This window comes from Scyliorhinus torazame, chromosome 11 (genome assembly GCF_047496885.1).
Source record: "Scyliorhinus torazame isolate Kashiwa2021f chromosome 11, sScyTor2.1, whole genome shotgun sequence".
Classification (NCBI taxonomy): Eukaryota; Metazoa; Chordata; class Chondrichthyes; order Carcharhiniformes; family Scyliorhinidae; genus Scyliorhinus; species Scyliorhinus torazame.
The window spans coordinates 206,909,647-206,925,538 of NC_092717.1; the positions used below are offsets into that span (position 1 = coordinate 206,909,647).

General features: G+C 51.3%; 1 protein-coding gene across 2 annotated transcripts in view; it reads right to left on the reverse strand.

Moving 5' to 3' along the window:
- col22a1 (collagen, type XXII, alpha 1) overlaps positions 1-15,892 on the reverse strand; it is a 481,125-nt gene that overhangs the window by 159,714 nt on the left and 305,519 nt on the right. For both annotated transcript variants that reach the window (XM_072468265.1, XM_072468266.1), the window contains 2 exons: positions 4,744-4,797; positions 1,096-1,149 (listed from right to left, as the gene is read on the reverse strand). In XM_072468265.1, the coding sequence (XP_072324366.1) occupies positions 1,096-1,149; positions 4,744-4,797 (108 nt within the window). The remainder of the gene's footprint in view (positions 1-1,095; positions 1,150-4,743; positions 4,798-15,892) is intronic.

A 15,892-nucleotide genomic window follows, 5' to 3' on the forward strand; every position in this document is an offset into this window, starting at 1 on the left:
GCCACCGTTGGGGGCACCCCCCGGGACGAGATCGCCTCGCCCCCCCTCCCCCCAGGACCCCAGAGCCCCGCCCACGCCGCCAGTCCCGCCGGTAAGGTAGGTGGTTTGATTCACGCCAGTGGGACTGGCATGACAGCAGCGGGACTTCGGCCCATCACCGGCCGGAGAATTGCTGGGAGGGGGCCCGCCGACCGGCGCGATTCCCACTCCCGCCGAATATCCGGTGCCGGAGAATCCGGCGGCCGGCGGGAGCAGGATTCATGCCAGCCCCCGGCGATTCTCCGACCCGGCGGGGGGTCGGAGAATCCCGCCCCTGATCTGACATTGAATTCATCCATTCTAATTTACCCTCCCTTCTCATTACCTGCACTGTTAATTTCACAATCTTTCAATCTGATTTGTCAAGCAGATTTATGCAACTGCTTGTCATGTTCATTTAGGTGTCAGATGTTTGTTCCCCTTATTGCAATATTATTAGCTCGCACTCTCAGCAAACAATTTAAAAGCAAACTTTTTAAAATTCATTGATGGGATGTGGGCGTCTCTAACTGGGCTAGTATTTATGCCCCATCCCTAATTAACATTGAACTGAATGGCTTGCTGGACAAATTCAGAGGTCAGTTCAGAGTCAGCCACTTTGCTGTGGGTCTGGAGTCACATGTAGGCCAGACCAGGTGAGGATGGCAAATTTCATTCCCTAAGTGACAAGTGAACCAGATGGGATTTAATGGCAATCAATAATGATCATCAATAGACTTTTAATTGGGTGGGATTATGAACCCGGGTCCTCAGAGCATTACCCTGGGTCTCGGGATTACCAGTCCAATGGCAATACCACTATGACACCCCTACATGCAACTAATTTTAATGAATGGCAGGCACTTTAGAAGTGCTGTTGCCGCAAAGATATGGCCCATTATCACCATTCAGATGCCAAAAAATTGGTCCTGCTCTTCAATTTGGGAAAAAAAACAAGAAAACCTGAAATTGTCATTGAGTGTTAACATTTAGTGACTCAACTGATAATTCATGTTCACTTATTCCAATAATATGGTAAGGTTCAGTTGGATAGAAAATATCCGCAAACTTTCTGACCTGTTCTCCAGGGCGTCCGGTTGGTCCAATGAAACCAGGTTCTCCTTTCACACCCTAGAAAAGGTAACAGAGTACATGGCTGAGAATTATTCATTTTATGTTCTCCCAATGCTCAGTGAGGTAATTTTCCAAGAGGTTGAGACACACAAGAGGAAGGCTGTTGGTTCACTCCTGTCTTTGCAGGTAGACAATCACATCCAGGATGGCAGAAGGAACGTCATGTTTAACCTCAGTGCCATTATTTTGGGGAGGGGGCAATTGGCCCCCATCCAATCGTCTGAGCAAGAAAGTACAACTGTGTGAATGTTATGTAAAAACGGGATTGTGATGTCTTTTAAACCTTGAACATTTTCCAGATACAGATTATAATAAGTGCAGGCTCATGAGAGCATGACACTTGGGCCTATGAAGCCTTAACTCTGGAGAGAGTCAATATCTTCTGGATAGGAGGTGAAAAGCATTATCAAGAGCGAGATAAAAAAAATAAATTGAACTATTTATTTCGTGGAGTCCGTGAGTTGAAAACCTCTCTGTGCCCATTTCTGGGCGGAGTGCATGGAGGAGGCACAAAATTGATCCAGAATTAGACTTTCTGTATCATTAGCATCAGCTGAGTGAGCTGTCTACATGGGTCATGCCTCCACAGGGTCATATCAGAAAACGGTGTTAAATCAAGTCTCGGGAGTGGGAGCCAAACAGCAAAAGGGAAGAGGACAGAGTGATTGGGAAAATGGAAAGAGACATCCTGCCTTAAAGTTGACAGTGAAACTCCTCACCTTTGGCCAAATAATCCCAGGTGGAGCAATCATGGTTTCTCCTCCTCTCATCTGACACCAAATGTTGTCAGGGAATCCAAAAGATATTTAGGTACCTGATTTACATTTAAGGGGGCCTATCACCTGTTTTAGGCAGTGATCGGGGAACCCTGAAAAATGGTACAAAATTGGGTCAGAGTAGTTTTTTTTGTGATGCAGAATATTTGTTCTCATTATACTTAGTGTGATGAGGTTCAAATGGTGTCTCACATTTATACTTACCTTTGTGATTTTTGACCCTGAAATTATGTTCCAAAGCATTTAACTACCTAACATGATCAGCTCATATTCATTCCTTTGCTCTTTTAGCAGATTGTTAAACACATCATTTTAAGCTTACTAGGATCACTATTAAAGTTACAGAGGGAGGACATTAGGAATGTAGGAATAGATCACCTCAGTCAGCTCCTTAAGCCTGATCCACCATTCAGTTAGATCATGGCTCATCAATAATTCTACTCTGTTTACCCACCTTAGCCCTTGTGACCTCATGCCTTTGGAATGAAAACATTAAATGTTTGTGGCATCTCCACAGTATAAACGCAGTCAGATAGGAAACAGAAAGTATGATGGCTGGCTGATCCGATACAAGGGGCGAAATTCTCCGACCCCCCGCCGGGTCGGAGAATCGCCGGGGGCTGAGGTGAATCCCGCCCACGCCGGTTACCGAAGTCTCCGGCACCAGAGATTTGGCGGGGGCGGGAATCGCGCCGGTTGGCGGGCCCCCCCGCGCGATTCTCCGGCCCGGATGGGACGAAGTCCCGCCGCTAAAATGCCTGTCCCGCCGGCGTAAATTAAACCACCTACCTTACCGGCGGGAAAAGGCGGCGCGGGCGGGCTCCGGGGTCCTGGGGGGAGGGGGGGGGGCGCGGGGCGATCTGGCCCCGGAGGGGTGCCGTCACGGTGGCCTGGCCCGCGATCGGGTCCCGCTGATCCGCGGGCGGGCCTGTGCCGTGGGGGCACTCTTTCCCTTCCGCCTCCGCCACAGTCTCCACCATGGCGGAGGCAGAAGAGACTCCCTCCACTGAGCATGCGCGGGAATGCCGTCAGCGGCCACTGATGCTCCCGCGCATGCGCCGCCCGGAGATGTAATTTCCGCGCCAGCTGGCGGGGCACCAAAGGCCTTTTCCGCCAGCTGGCGGGGCGGAAATTCGTCCGGCGCCGACCTAGCCCCTCAAGGTTGGGGCTCGGCCCCCAAAGATGCGGAGCATTCCGCACCTTTGGGGCGGCGCGATGCTCGTCTGATTTGCGCCGTTTTGGGCGCCAGTTGGTGGACATCGCGCCGTTTCTGGAGAATTTCGCCCAAGAATCCTACCAGTGTTGGAGGTTCTGATCAAATTTGCAGAGATTCTGCAGCACAGGTTCACATTACATCTCTTGACCACAAGATGGTGGTATTTCCTTTTGAAATAAAAGTGCCAGCCTGTATCTTGATAACTTTCACTTATTTCTCCAACGCCTTTTGTTAAATTTAAAGCTATCTCTCACAAGGTAGTTGACCACTTCAGCGTCTAGTACAATGATACATGGGATTCGGATGGAGACAATTTACTGACAATTATTCTTTTTTTCACAGTTTGTACCAGCAGGATGTGAATGATGATTTTAAATTTATCCTCGTGGATTTTGTGACATGAATGTTGACGCTTGGGAATGCAACACTTCCCATTTCATCCTGAAGTAATAGAATCAAGAATCCTCAAGTAAAAAAAAATCTAAAATCATCATGTTGCCCGAATGTCACCTCTGTCCCAATCTCAGAGATCCATCCCTGTGCCAAAAGTGTGACATCTTTTTTTCATCTTCACGCTGTCTGTCCTGCAAAAATCTGGGGTTGGTATTTTTGTGCCAATTGATGTCAAATTAGAAGCAGTTTTGTTGCTGAGGCCTAAGGTTCTCCATTTGGGAGACTATAGGCACGAACCTCCGGACACGCTGCGCCTGAAAAGCAGCTTGCCGCGCAGCGTGGCCATTGAAAGCCGGAGGACCCCGCTCCCGTGATCTACCCGGCACACAACGCCTCGTGAGATTCAACGCGATCTCACGTTAGCAAGTCTGCGTATTAGAGCGAGGCAGTAAGCCTCACTCTAATGTGCAGATTCTCGAGGTACCTAAGGCTTTGGGTTTCAACCCCTTCACCTCTGAGACCTCGGGCGAGCGCCGTTCAGCACTGCTCCCAACAAAAGGGGACAAGACGGAACAGCACTCATGGGGGTCTCCCAGGGGATCGGTGGCCCCCAGCTGCATGCCCTTTGGGCAAGGCAGGGTGGGGTGCTGGCACTGCTGGTGCCATGAGGACCATAGGCTGCTCTCCCCTTTTGCGAGCGAGCTGACTGCCGATGATTTAATCTGAGGGTCACCACACCTCAGGCAAGGGGCAAGGTTGAGGTGTTGGGGCCTTCACGAATAACCTCAGCTGGTACGGGAATTGAACCCATGCTGTTGGCATTGCTCCACATCATGAACCAGCCATCCCGCTCACTGAACTAAACTAAGCCCCAAGAATGTAGCAATCCCTCAGTATTATGTTGTCATTTCTGTTCAGATTATTTGCTCAAATCCCAGCATCCCATTTAGACCCATGACTTTCTCATTCAAGGCCTTAAATTCAACCATTGTGCCAAGGTTGACACCAAGGGAAGCATTCCCAGAGATTTCAGTCAGGATAATGGATGTATTTTTATCGTAAATCGAAAATATGAAACATTTTTAAAAAATCAATTAATAACCAAAATCTGGCTAATGTTGGTAGCATCATGCTCTAAAATGAAAATATGCCAGGATTTAAGCTTCACTTATTCATGGGGAAAGCTCTCTGAAGGTAGGAACTTACCGGATATCCAATGATTCCCTGCTCACCAGACAGTCCCCGATCACCCTTCCTTCCCTAAAGAGCAGCACAGACAACAGAATCAATGATAGAACATAGCAGACAAAATAATGAATGCCAAGGAAGTGACAATAGCTTTTCATGAATGTTATATTTCTTTGTTGCCGCAAAGAGAAACGCTATGGCGGCGTCCACACTCTGGATTCTTGTAAATCACGATGAAAGGTTTATTAAGGGAGTTGCTCAAACAATCAAGATGGTGATCTGCTCAAAGCCCGTGCACACACACTGCTGACATCACTGCGCATCACGTGAACCAGCAAGTATGTATTCCCAGATACATAACATTCCTCCTTCTTTACTTCATTCGTGCAACAACAACAATTAACATTTAGACAACAGATCCCCTGATGTGTTATTCCTAAACATATATATAATTCAATAGTCTCTGTGATGGACGGCTAGTCCTTTTTGGTAGAATTCTGCGTTCTTGAACTCGGCTACTTGAGACCTCAGATGTGTCCTCAATCCTTTCTGTAGATGGTACTTCTTGAGTATTTATTTCAGTGTCTCTCACTATTGGCATTGGAAAGTCATCAGAAACAGAACATTAACGAGTTACTATTCCTGGTCTTCATTCCAAAGTTTGGCTCTCCTGATTGTCTCAAGGTAGCACCTCTTGAGGAGGTTCTGCAAACCCACTTTGTGCAGCAAGTAACTGATGAGTGTAACATTGTCAAACTCCATTGCCAAGCTCTTTCATCCTCCATGTATACGGTGTTTGATATTGGAGCTGTCCTTGCTAGGACCCATTTCTCATTAGTGGTGTAACTTCAAGCTAACATTCTCTCTCCCTGGTTAAATTCTCGTCTTTTACAGATTTTCTCCCTCCTAGCAACTTGTGTTTGTTGTTGTTGTTTGACAATCTCTGAAGTATCAGGTGGAATTAAAAAATCAAACTATGTTAGTAGTTTCCTCTGAAACAACAGCATTGTCGGTGAACTTTGCATGGTAGCATGTACAGAATTCCAAAACATATCAGACACTTCTGTACTCTTCTAGATAATGTCCCCTGGTCCATGGAATCCCTACAGTGCAAAAGGAGGCCATTCAGCATGTCAAGTCAGCACCGCCCCTCTGAAAAAGCACTCTACCTAGGTCCACTCTCCCGCCATATCCCCGTAAACTCATGCATTGATCATGACCAACCCACCTAACCGACGCATGTTTGGAATATGGGAGGAAACCGGAGCACTCGGAGGAGACAAACGGAGAGAGAGGGAGAATGTGCAAACTTAACAAGGTCACCGGAGGCTGAAATCGAACACAGATCACAGGTGCTGTGAGGCAGCAGTACTAACCATTGTGCTGCCCTTCGATGCTTTGATAGAATGAACAAAGAACAAAGAACAAAGAAAGGTACAGCACAGGAACAGGCCCTTCGGCCCTCCAAGCCTGTGCCGACCATGCTGCCCGACTAAACTACAATCTTCTACACTTCATAGGTCCGTATCCCTCTAATCTCATCCTATTCATGTATTTGTCAAGATGCCCCTTAAATGTCACGATCATACCTGATTCCACCACCTCCTCCGGCAGCGAGTTCCGTGCACCCACTACCCTCTGTGTAAAAAACTTGCCTCGTACATCTACTCTAAACCTTGCCCCTCGCACCTTAAACCTATGCCCCTAGTAATTGACCCCTCTACCCTGGGGAAAAGTCTCTCACTATCCACTCTGTCTATGCCCCTCATAATTTTGTAGACCTCTATCAGGTCGCCCCTCAACCTCTGTCGTTCCAGTGAGAACAAACCGAGTTTTTTCAATCGCTCCTCATAGCTAATGCCCTCCATACCAGGCAACATCCTGGTAAATCTCTTCTGCACCCTCTCTAAAGCCTCCACATCCTTCTGGTAGTGTGGCGACCAGAATTGGATACTTTACTCCAAGTGTGGCCGAACTAAGGTTCTATACATAGAACATACAGTGCAGAAGGAGGCCATTCGGCCCATCGAGTCTGCACCGACCCACATTAATCCCTCACTTCCACCTTATCCCCGCAACCCAATAACCCCTCCCAACCCTTATGGACACTACGGGTAATTTAGCATGGCCAATCCACCTAACCTGCACGTCTTTGGACTGTGGGAGGAAACCGGAGCACCCGGAGGAAACCCACGCGGACACGGGGAGAACGTGCAAACTCCGCACAGACAGTGACCCAGCGGGGAATCGAACCTGGGACCCTGGCGCTGTGAAGCCACAGTGCTAATCACTTGTGCTACCGTGCTGCCCACTGTGCTACCGTGCTGCCCATACAGCTGCAACATGACTTGCCAATTCTTATACTCAATGCCCCGGCAAATGAAGGCAAGCATGCCGTATGCCTTCTTGACTACCTCCTCCACCTGTGTTGCCCCTTGCAGTGACCTGTGGACCTGTACACCTAGATCTCTCTGACTTTCAATACTCTTGAGGGTTCTACCATACACTGTATATTCCCTACCTGCATTAGACCTTCCAAAATGCATTACCTCACATTTGTCTGGATTAAACACCATCTGCCATCTCTCCGCCCAAGTCTCCAAACAATCTAAATCCTGCTGTATCCTCTGACAGTCCTCATCGCTATCCGCAAATCCACCAACTTTTGTGTCGTCTGCAAATTTACTAATCAGACCAGTTACATTTTCCTCCAAATCATTTATATTTACTACGAACAGCAAAGGTCCCAGTACTGATCCCTGCGGAACACCACTAGTCACAGCCCTCCAATTAGAAAAGGACCTTTCCATTGCGACTCGCTGCCTTCTATGACCTAGCCAGTTCTGTATCCACCTTGCCAGCTCACCCCTGATCCCGTGTGACTTCACCTTTTGTACCAGTCTACCATGAGGGACCTTGTCAAAGGCCTCACTGAAGTCCATAAAGACAACATCCACTGCCCTACCTGCATCAATCATTTTTGTGACCTCTTCGAAAAACTCTATCAAGTTAGTGAGACACGACCTCCCCTTCACAAAACCATGCTGCCACTTACTAATACGTCCATTTCTTCCAAATGGGAGTAGATCCTGTCTGAAAGAATTCTCTCCAGTAATTTCCCTACCACTGCGTAAGGCTCACCGGTCTGTAGTTCCCTGGATTATCCTTGCTACCCTTCTTAAACAAAGGAACAACATTGGCTATTCTCCAGTCCTCCGGGACATCACCTGAAGACAGTGAGAATCCAAAGATTTCTGTCAAGGCCTCAGCAATTTCCTCTCTAGCCTCCTTCAATATTCTGCGGTAGATCCCATCAGGCCCTGGGGACTTAGCTACCTTAATATTTTTCAAGATGGCCAACATCTCGTCTTTTTGGATCTCAATGTGACCCAGGCTATCTACACACCCTTCTCCAGACTCAACATCCACCAATTCCTTCTTTTTGGTGAATGCTGATGCAAAGTATTCATTTAGTACCTAGCCTATTTCCTCTGGCTCCACACATAGATTCCCTTGCCCATCCTTCAGTGGGCCAGCCCTTTCCCTGGCTACCCTCTTGCTTTTTATGTACGTGTAAAATGCCTTGGGATTTTCCTTAATCCTATTTGCCAATGACTTTTCGTGACCGCTTCTAGCCCTCCTGACTCCTTGCTTAAGTTCCTTCCTACTTTCCTTATATTCCACACAGGCTTCGCCTGTTCCCAGCCTTCTAGCCCTGACAAATGCCTCCTTTTTCTTTTTGACGAGGCCTACAATATCTCTCGTTCTCCAAGGTTCCCGAAATTTGCCGTATCTATCCTTCTTCCTCACAGGAACATGCCGGTCCTGAATTTCTTTCAACTGACACTTGAAAGCCTCCCACATGTCAGATGTTGATTTCCCCTCAAACAGCCACCCCCAATCTAGATTCTTCAGTTCCCGCCTAATATTGTTATAATTAGCCTTCCCCCAATTTAGCACATTCACCCAAGGGCCACTCTTATCCTTGTCCACCAGCACTTTAAAACTTACTGAATTGTGGTCACTGTTCCCGAAATACTCCCCGACTGAAACTACCACCTGGCCGGGCTCATTCCCAAATACCAGGTCCAGTACAGCCCCTTCCCTAGTTGGACTGTCTACATATTGTTTTAAAATGGTTTAATGATTGCACAAAACATTCAGGCAATCCATTCAGTGATGGATGATTTGGAGCTGACTTGATATGGTGTATACTGCTCTCTTTCAGGTCGACCTCAAAATCCTTCAAAGTAAAATAGGTACCATTGTCACTGACCATCAGCTCCAGTGTTCCAAATCATCCAAATATTTTGTCTAGTTGTCCAATAGTCTGCTCGGTCATCGTTGAATTCATTTTTGTGACTTCTGGACATTTTTCAGGAGGTGTTCACAATCACCAAGAACGTGACCCTTCAATGGACCAGCGTAATTGATGTGTATTGTCCTCCATGGCTGAGTCGGTCATTTCCACGGGTGTAGTGATTGTCACGGAGGAGTATTCCTTAATTTTGCACAAGATTGGCATTGCCCAACTTCCTTTCAATTTGAGCATTTAATCCTGGCCACCAAAATGAATTGCGTGTAAATTCCTTCATCCTTACCACATTAGGATGTCCCTCATACAGTTGGTTAAAGACTCGACTACGTGAGCACGGAGGACCAGTCACACGGATTCCCCACAATCGTACTCTGTTCTATGCAGTCAACTTAAGTCTTCATGTGATGTAGGGCTTGAGGTCCACTTTTTCTACGAACGTCTGACAGCATTCCTTTCTGGACCACATCCATCATTTTCTCCATCACTGGATCGGTACCTGTATATCTTTGGACTTCAGGGGCGAAATTCTCCGGAAACGGCGCGATGTCCGCCGACTGGCGCCCAAAACGGCGCAAATCAATCGGGCATCGCGCCGCCCCAAAGGTGCGGAATGCTCCGCATCTTTGGGGGCCGAGCCCCAACCTTGAGGGGCTAGGCCGGCGCCGGACGAATTTCCGCCCCGCCAGCTGGCGGAAAAGGCCTTTGGTGCCCCGCCAGCTGGCGCGGAAATGACATCTCCGGGCGGCGCATGTGCGGGAGCGTTAGCGGCCGCTGATGGCATTCCCGCGAATGCGCAGTGGAGGGAGTCTCTTCCGCCTCCACCATGGTGGAGACCGTGGCGAAGGCGGAAGGAAAAGAGTGCCCCCACGACACAGGCCCGCCCGCGGATTGGTGGGCCCCGATCGCGGGCCAGGCCACCGTGGGGGCACCTCCCGGGGCCAGATCGCCCCGCGCCCCCCCCAGGACCCCGGAGCCCGCCCGTGCCGCCTTGTCCCGCCGGTAAGGTAGGTGATTTAATCTACGCCGGCGGGACAGGCATTTTAGCGGCGGGACTTCGGCCCATCCGGGCCAGAGAATCGCGCGGGGGGGCCCGCCAACAGGCGCGGCGTGATTCCCGCCCCCGCCGAATATCCGGTGCCGGAGACTTCGGCAACCGGCGGGGGCGGGATTCACGCCAGCCCCCGGCGATTCTCCGACCCGGCGGGGGGTCGGAGAATCTCGCCCAAGTTATCCACAAGCGGGAAATATATATTGACAACATTTTTTCTGGGTCATGCTTAATTTGTTATGGCAATTGTGATAAAGCATCAGAATTTGCATGCTGCTCGGACATGTGGGGCGAGATTCTCCGACCCCCCCGCCAGGTTGGAGAATCGCCGGGGGGCGGTGTGAATCCCGCCCCGCCGACTGCCGAATTCTCCGGCGCCGGGGATTTTGCGAGGGCGGGAATCGCGCCGCGTCAGTCGGCAGCCGCTGGCAGTGGCTGCCCTGGCAATTCTCCGGGCCGCGATGGGCCGAGTGGCCGCCCGTTTTTTGCCGGTCCCGCCGGCATAAATTAGAGTAGGTCCTTACCGGTGGGACCTGGCGGCGCGGGCGGCCTCCGGGCTCCTCGGGAGGGAGCGGGGGGATCTGGCCCCGGGAGGTGCCCTTACGGTGGCCTGGCCCGCGATCGGGGCCCACTGATCCGCGGGCGGGCCTGTGCCGTGGGGGCACACTATTGTTCCGCGTCGGCCGATGTGGTCCTCCGTGGTGGCCGACGCGGAGATGACCCCCTCCTGCGCATGCGTACGGATGACACCAGCACACACTGGCGCTCCCGCGCATGCGCCAACTCGGCGGAGGCCCATAGGCGCCGGTTTGCGTGGTGCCAATCCCGTTCCCCGCCAGCCGGCGCGGTGCAAACCACTCCAGGGTTGGCCTAGCCCCTGAAGGTGCGGAGGATTCCGCTCCTTTGTGGTGGCCCGACGCCGGAGTGGTTCACACCACTCCTCGGCACCAGGACCACACGCCCCGCCGGGTAGGGGAGAATCCCGCCCATGATACTGGATATTGCAAGTGTGATGACAATATCAATGGCCAACTTTGCAACCTATTAGCTGCCAATGAAGGTGTTCCTTTATACTGCCCAAAGATTGTAGTCAAGGGTCGATAGTCCGTCAAAAGGGTAAAATGGCGCCGATAAAGGTGGTGGAACCTTCTTACACCGGAAATTGTGCTCAAAGCTTCTTTTTCTATCTGTGTGTAATTCAATTCTGTGCTGGTAAGAGTGCGTGACGCAAATGCTATCGGTCGTTCCTTTCCTGAAGGCACAATGTGCGAGACTGCTCCAGATCCACTGGGTGAGGTATCACAATCTCCTTGCAACTTCGGGCGGGATTCTTTAATCTGAAGGCAGAGTGTTGATGCTGTCGTAAAAACTGGAGAGTTTAACCACGGTGTCACCGGACCGCAATATGTAGCGATACTCTGCCCTACAGGGTGTCAGCACGGCACTGGAACGACCTACGCCGCTCCAGCTGCCAATACCGGTGTCAAATGGACGCCGCGGGTCTGCGCATGCACGTTGAGACCGGCGCAAATGTGCTCACAGCGACCTGTGAACATGCGCGGTAGCTTCCTTCTCCGCGCCGGCCCCAATGCAACATGGCGTAGGGCTACAGGGGCTGGCGCCGAGCAAAGGAGGCCCCGATCGCGGGCCAGGCCATAGTGGAGACCCCCTCCCCCCGGTGTCGGACAACCCCTCCCCACCCACCAGGCCGCCCCAGACAGGATGGATGCCGAGGTCCCGCCGGGTAAGACCAGATGTGAACGGTGCCGGCGGGACTCGGGCTTTTATGGGCAGCCACTCGGCCCATCCCGGGCGGAGAATCGCCGGGGTGGGCCGCGTAGAGCGGACACCACCGGCGCCGTGCCGCGCCAATGGCGCCGATTCTCCGGTCACCAGAGAGTCAGCGAACCGGCGTTGGGGCGATGTCGCGCGAATCGCGCCCGGCCCGGCGATTCTCCAACCCAGCGTGGGCTGACGGAATCCCGCCCTTCATTTTTGGAATATAATGAACCAACAGCTGACTTCTGTAAAGTTTCTTTCACTTCATTGTATAGATCTTCACATGCTTCTGACCAGTGCTATGCCTGTCGGACACACAGCAAAGTGTGTGAAGGCTTCAATTGTGTTGCTAAATTCATCACAAATTTACCATAATAATTGGTCAATCCTAAAAATGCCCTTAATTGTGTCACATTTTGAGGACATTTCCTTTGGCACTTTATGCAAACCATCTTTGTCAAAGATATGACCAAGGTAATTTATGGATAACTTGGAAAAAGTCACACTTTTCCTTGTTAACTCTCAGGCTATGGTTCTATTACAGCTTAGGGTAGCCTCCAGATTCGCCAAGTATCCCTATTCACTTGAACCGGTGATGAGTCTGTCATCTAAATAACATTGCACTCCAGTCAGCGCACTTTGAATTTGATCCATGGAAATTTGAAAAAAGAGCAGGCGTAGATGTATTCCAAAAGTAACAAAGCAGGTCTCTGTTTGTCAATATGGCGAGTAGAGGCTGTAATTCGGCAGCCCCATCCATCTGCAAATATGTCGATGAAAGATCAATTTTACTGAATTTCTGTCCTGCAGAACGTCCAGCAAACATGGGCGAGATTCTCCGACCCCCAGCCGGGTCGGAGAATCGCCGGGGGCTGGCGTGAATCCCGCCGAAGTCCCGCCGCTAAAAGGCCTGTCCCGCCGGCGTAAATTAAACCACCTACCTTACCGGCGGGACAAGGCGGCGCGGGCGGGCTCCGGGGTCCTGGGGGGGGCGCGGGGCGATCTGGCCCCGGGGGGTGCCCCCACGGTGGCCTGGCCCGCGATCAGGGCCCACCGATCCGTGGGCGGGCCTGTGCCGTGGGGGCACTCTTTCCCTTCCGCCTCCGCCACGGTCTCCACCATGGCGGAGGCAGAAGAGACTCCCTCCACTGTGCATGCGTGGGAAGCTGTCAGCGGCCGCTGACGCTCCCGCGCATGCGCCGCCCGGAGATGTGAAGTCAACGCCAGCTGGCGGGGCACCAAAGGCCTTTTCCGCCAGCTGGCGGGGCTGAAATTCGTCCAGCGCCGACCTAGCCCCTCAATGTTGGGGCTCGGCCCCCAAAGATGCGGAGCATTCCGCACCTTTGGGGCGGCGCGATGCCCGTCTGATTTGCGCCGTTTTGGGCGCTAGTCGGTGGACATCGCGCCGTTTCTGGAGAATTTCGCCTTTAGTCTTACTAATCATTTGGAGCATAACTTGGGCGGGGAGGGGGGGCTGCTGCTGGCATGGGGCAGAATGGTTGTTATGACCAACAGCGTGGGACCAGAGACTGGGACGGGTCTGCCCAGCGCCCATCCCGTTTTTGGGCCATGTTGGATTCTCCATCCAATTTTAGCAGATGGGAGCAGAGAATCTTCCCCCGCCCCAAAGGTCTGCCTATCCCAGGCTTAAATATATTCAAGAATGGCAAATCCATAATCCTCTGGGGTAGAGAATTCCAAAAGATTTACAACCCCTTGGATGAATAAATTTCTCCTTGTCTCAGTCCTAAATGATCAGTTCCGAATTCTGAGACTGTTGCCTCCAGGTTCAATGAGCGAAAATCTCCATCCCGCCCCGCCACATTTCTGCCCCGACCCGCCGGCGGGAGTCTCCGTTACACCGGCCGGTCAATGGGGTTTCCCATTGTGGGGCAGCCCCACGCCGTCGGGAAACCCCCGGGCGCCGGCAAAACGGAGACTCCCGCCGGCAGAGAATGACGCTGTAGATTCCTCAGCCAGGGGAAAACAACGGGCGGGATTCTCCACTCCCGCGCCGTCGAGGTTCACGACGGCGGGAAACGGCCCCGATCCCAACCGATTCAGGCCCCGACAATGGGCTAGGATTGGGGCCGCGTCATCTACACGTGCCAGGCCTTGTCGCCGCGTAAAGGCGGCGCCGCATAACTGGCGTCACCCATGCATGCGTGGTTGCCGTCCTCTCTGAGTCCGCCCCGCAAGAAGATGGCGGACGGATCTTATGGGGCCACGGAAGGAAGGAGGTCCTCCTTCAGCGAGGGCGGCCACCCCACATTTGAGGTACCCCCCGGGCTGCCCCCCCCAGCGTTCCCACGCTGTTCCCGATGGCAGCGACCAGGTGTGGACGGCGCCGGGGGGAATCCGCCGGTTTGGCCTGGCCGCTCGGCCCATCCGGCCCTGAGAATAGTGGGGGTGCCGGAGAATCGCCATTTTGGGTGTCTCTGGCGATTCTCTGGCCTGCGGCCCGCGGAACTCGGCTGGGCCGTTCCCGCCGCTTGGGAGAATCGCGGGAGGGCGTCGGACCGGCGGCCCGGGAAATTTTGGCGGCCCAGGCGATTCTCCCAACCGGCGCGGGAGTGGAGAATCTCGCCCAACATCGCAGGTGGAATTATCCCAGTGGTGGGCAGGAGTGGAGAATCTGGTGGAAGTCAAAAAGTTGAAAACCAGCTGACTTACAATCTCTATGCAATTCTCCCAAAGGCGGGATAATGATGGGTCGGTCTTTCCGCTGGCTGCTGATATGAATTCTATTTGCATTGATTTGCATCGCAAGAATGCTCATTAAAACTGCTGCCTGCTGATGTCCCATCAGGCTTTTCAATCACCACAGCAGGAAATTACATTGGTCTAAAACCCAACTGACAAAGAGTGGCGTGCAGAAGATGGCCTCAGCCCTCAGCTCGCATGAGACATTGGGGTCTGTGTAACAAAGCCTTTCTATAATCTATAATCTTTATTAGTGTCACAAGTAGGCTTACATTAACAGTGAAATTAAGTTACTGTGAAAATCCGAGTCGCCACACTTTGGCACCTGTTCGGGTACACTGAGGGAGAATTCATAATGTCCAATTCACCTAACAAGCACGTCTTTTGTGACTTGTGGGAGGAAGCCCGAGTACCCGGAGGAAACCCACGCAGACCAGGAAGGAATGTGCAGACTCCTCACAGACAGTGACCCAAGCCTGGAATCGAACCTGGGTCCCTGGTGCTGTGAAGCAACAGTTCTAACCACTGTGCTACCGTGCCGCCCCTTGATACACCCTCTGCCACCATGTTTCCCTCTCGCTGAACCTGTTCACATCTCTTTGCAGCCTCTTTGTCCCCTGCTCACAGTTTGCACTCCCACCCAGCTTTGAATTATTAGCAAACTTGGATACATATCTCTATCTCGTCATCAAAGTCATTAATATAGATGGTAAATAGCTGAGGCCCCAGCACCGATCATTGAAGAATTCCACTTCATAAGCTGCCAACATGAAAATGTTCGATTTATCCCTACTCTCGGCTCCTGCCCATCAACCAACCTTCCATTTACACCAATTCTATGAGCCTTACCTATCATTTTTAATTCTTTCCTGACATGGCATCACTGACAATGCCAACATGTGTTGCCCATCCCTAATTGCCTTTGAGCAGACTGACTTTCTAGGGCGTTTCAGTGGGTAGTTAAGAATTGACTATATTGCTGTGGGTTTGGAATCACACATAGGCCAGGCTGGGTATTAGTGAACTACTTGCGATTTTACAGCAATCACGGGCAGTTTCATGGTCACCATTACTGAGACCAACTCTCAATTCCAGGTTTATGAATTGAACTTAAATTCCAACTGCTATCATGGTGGGATTTGAGCCCATGTCTCCAGAACATAAGCTCAGGCCTCTGGATTGCTATTCCGGTGATATTACCACAATGCCATCATCTTCCTGAATATCTTCTGTGTTAACCTTTTATGTGGCATCTTATCAAATGACTTTTGGAAATCTAAGTATACTGCATCTATTTTATCTACCCTTCCAGTTACATC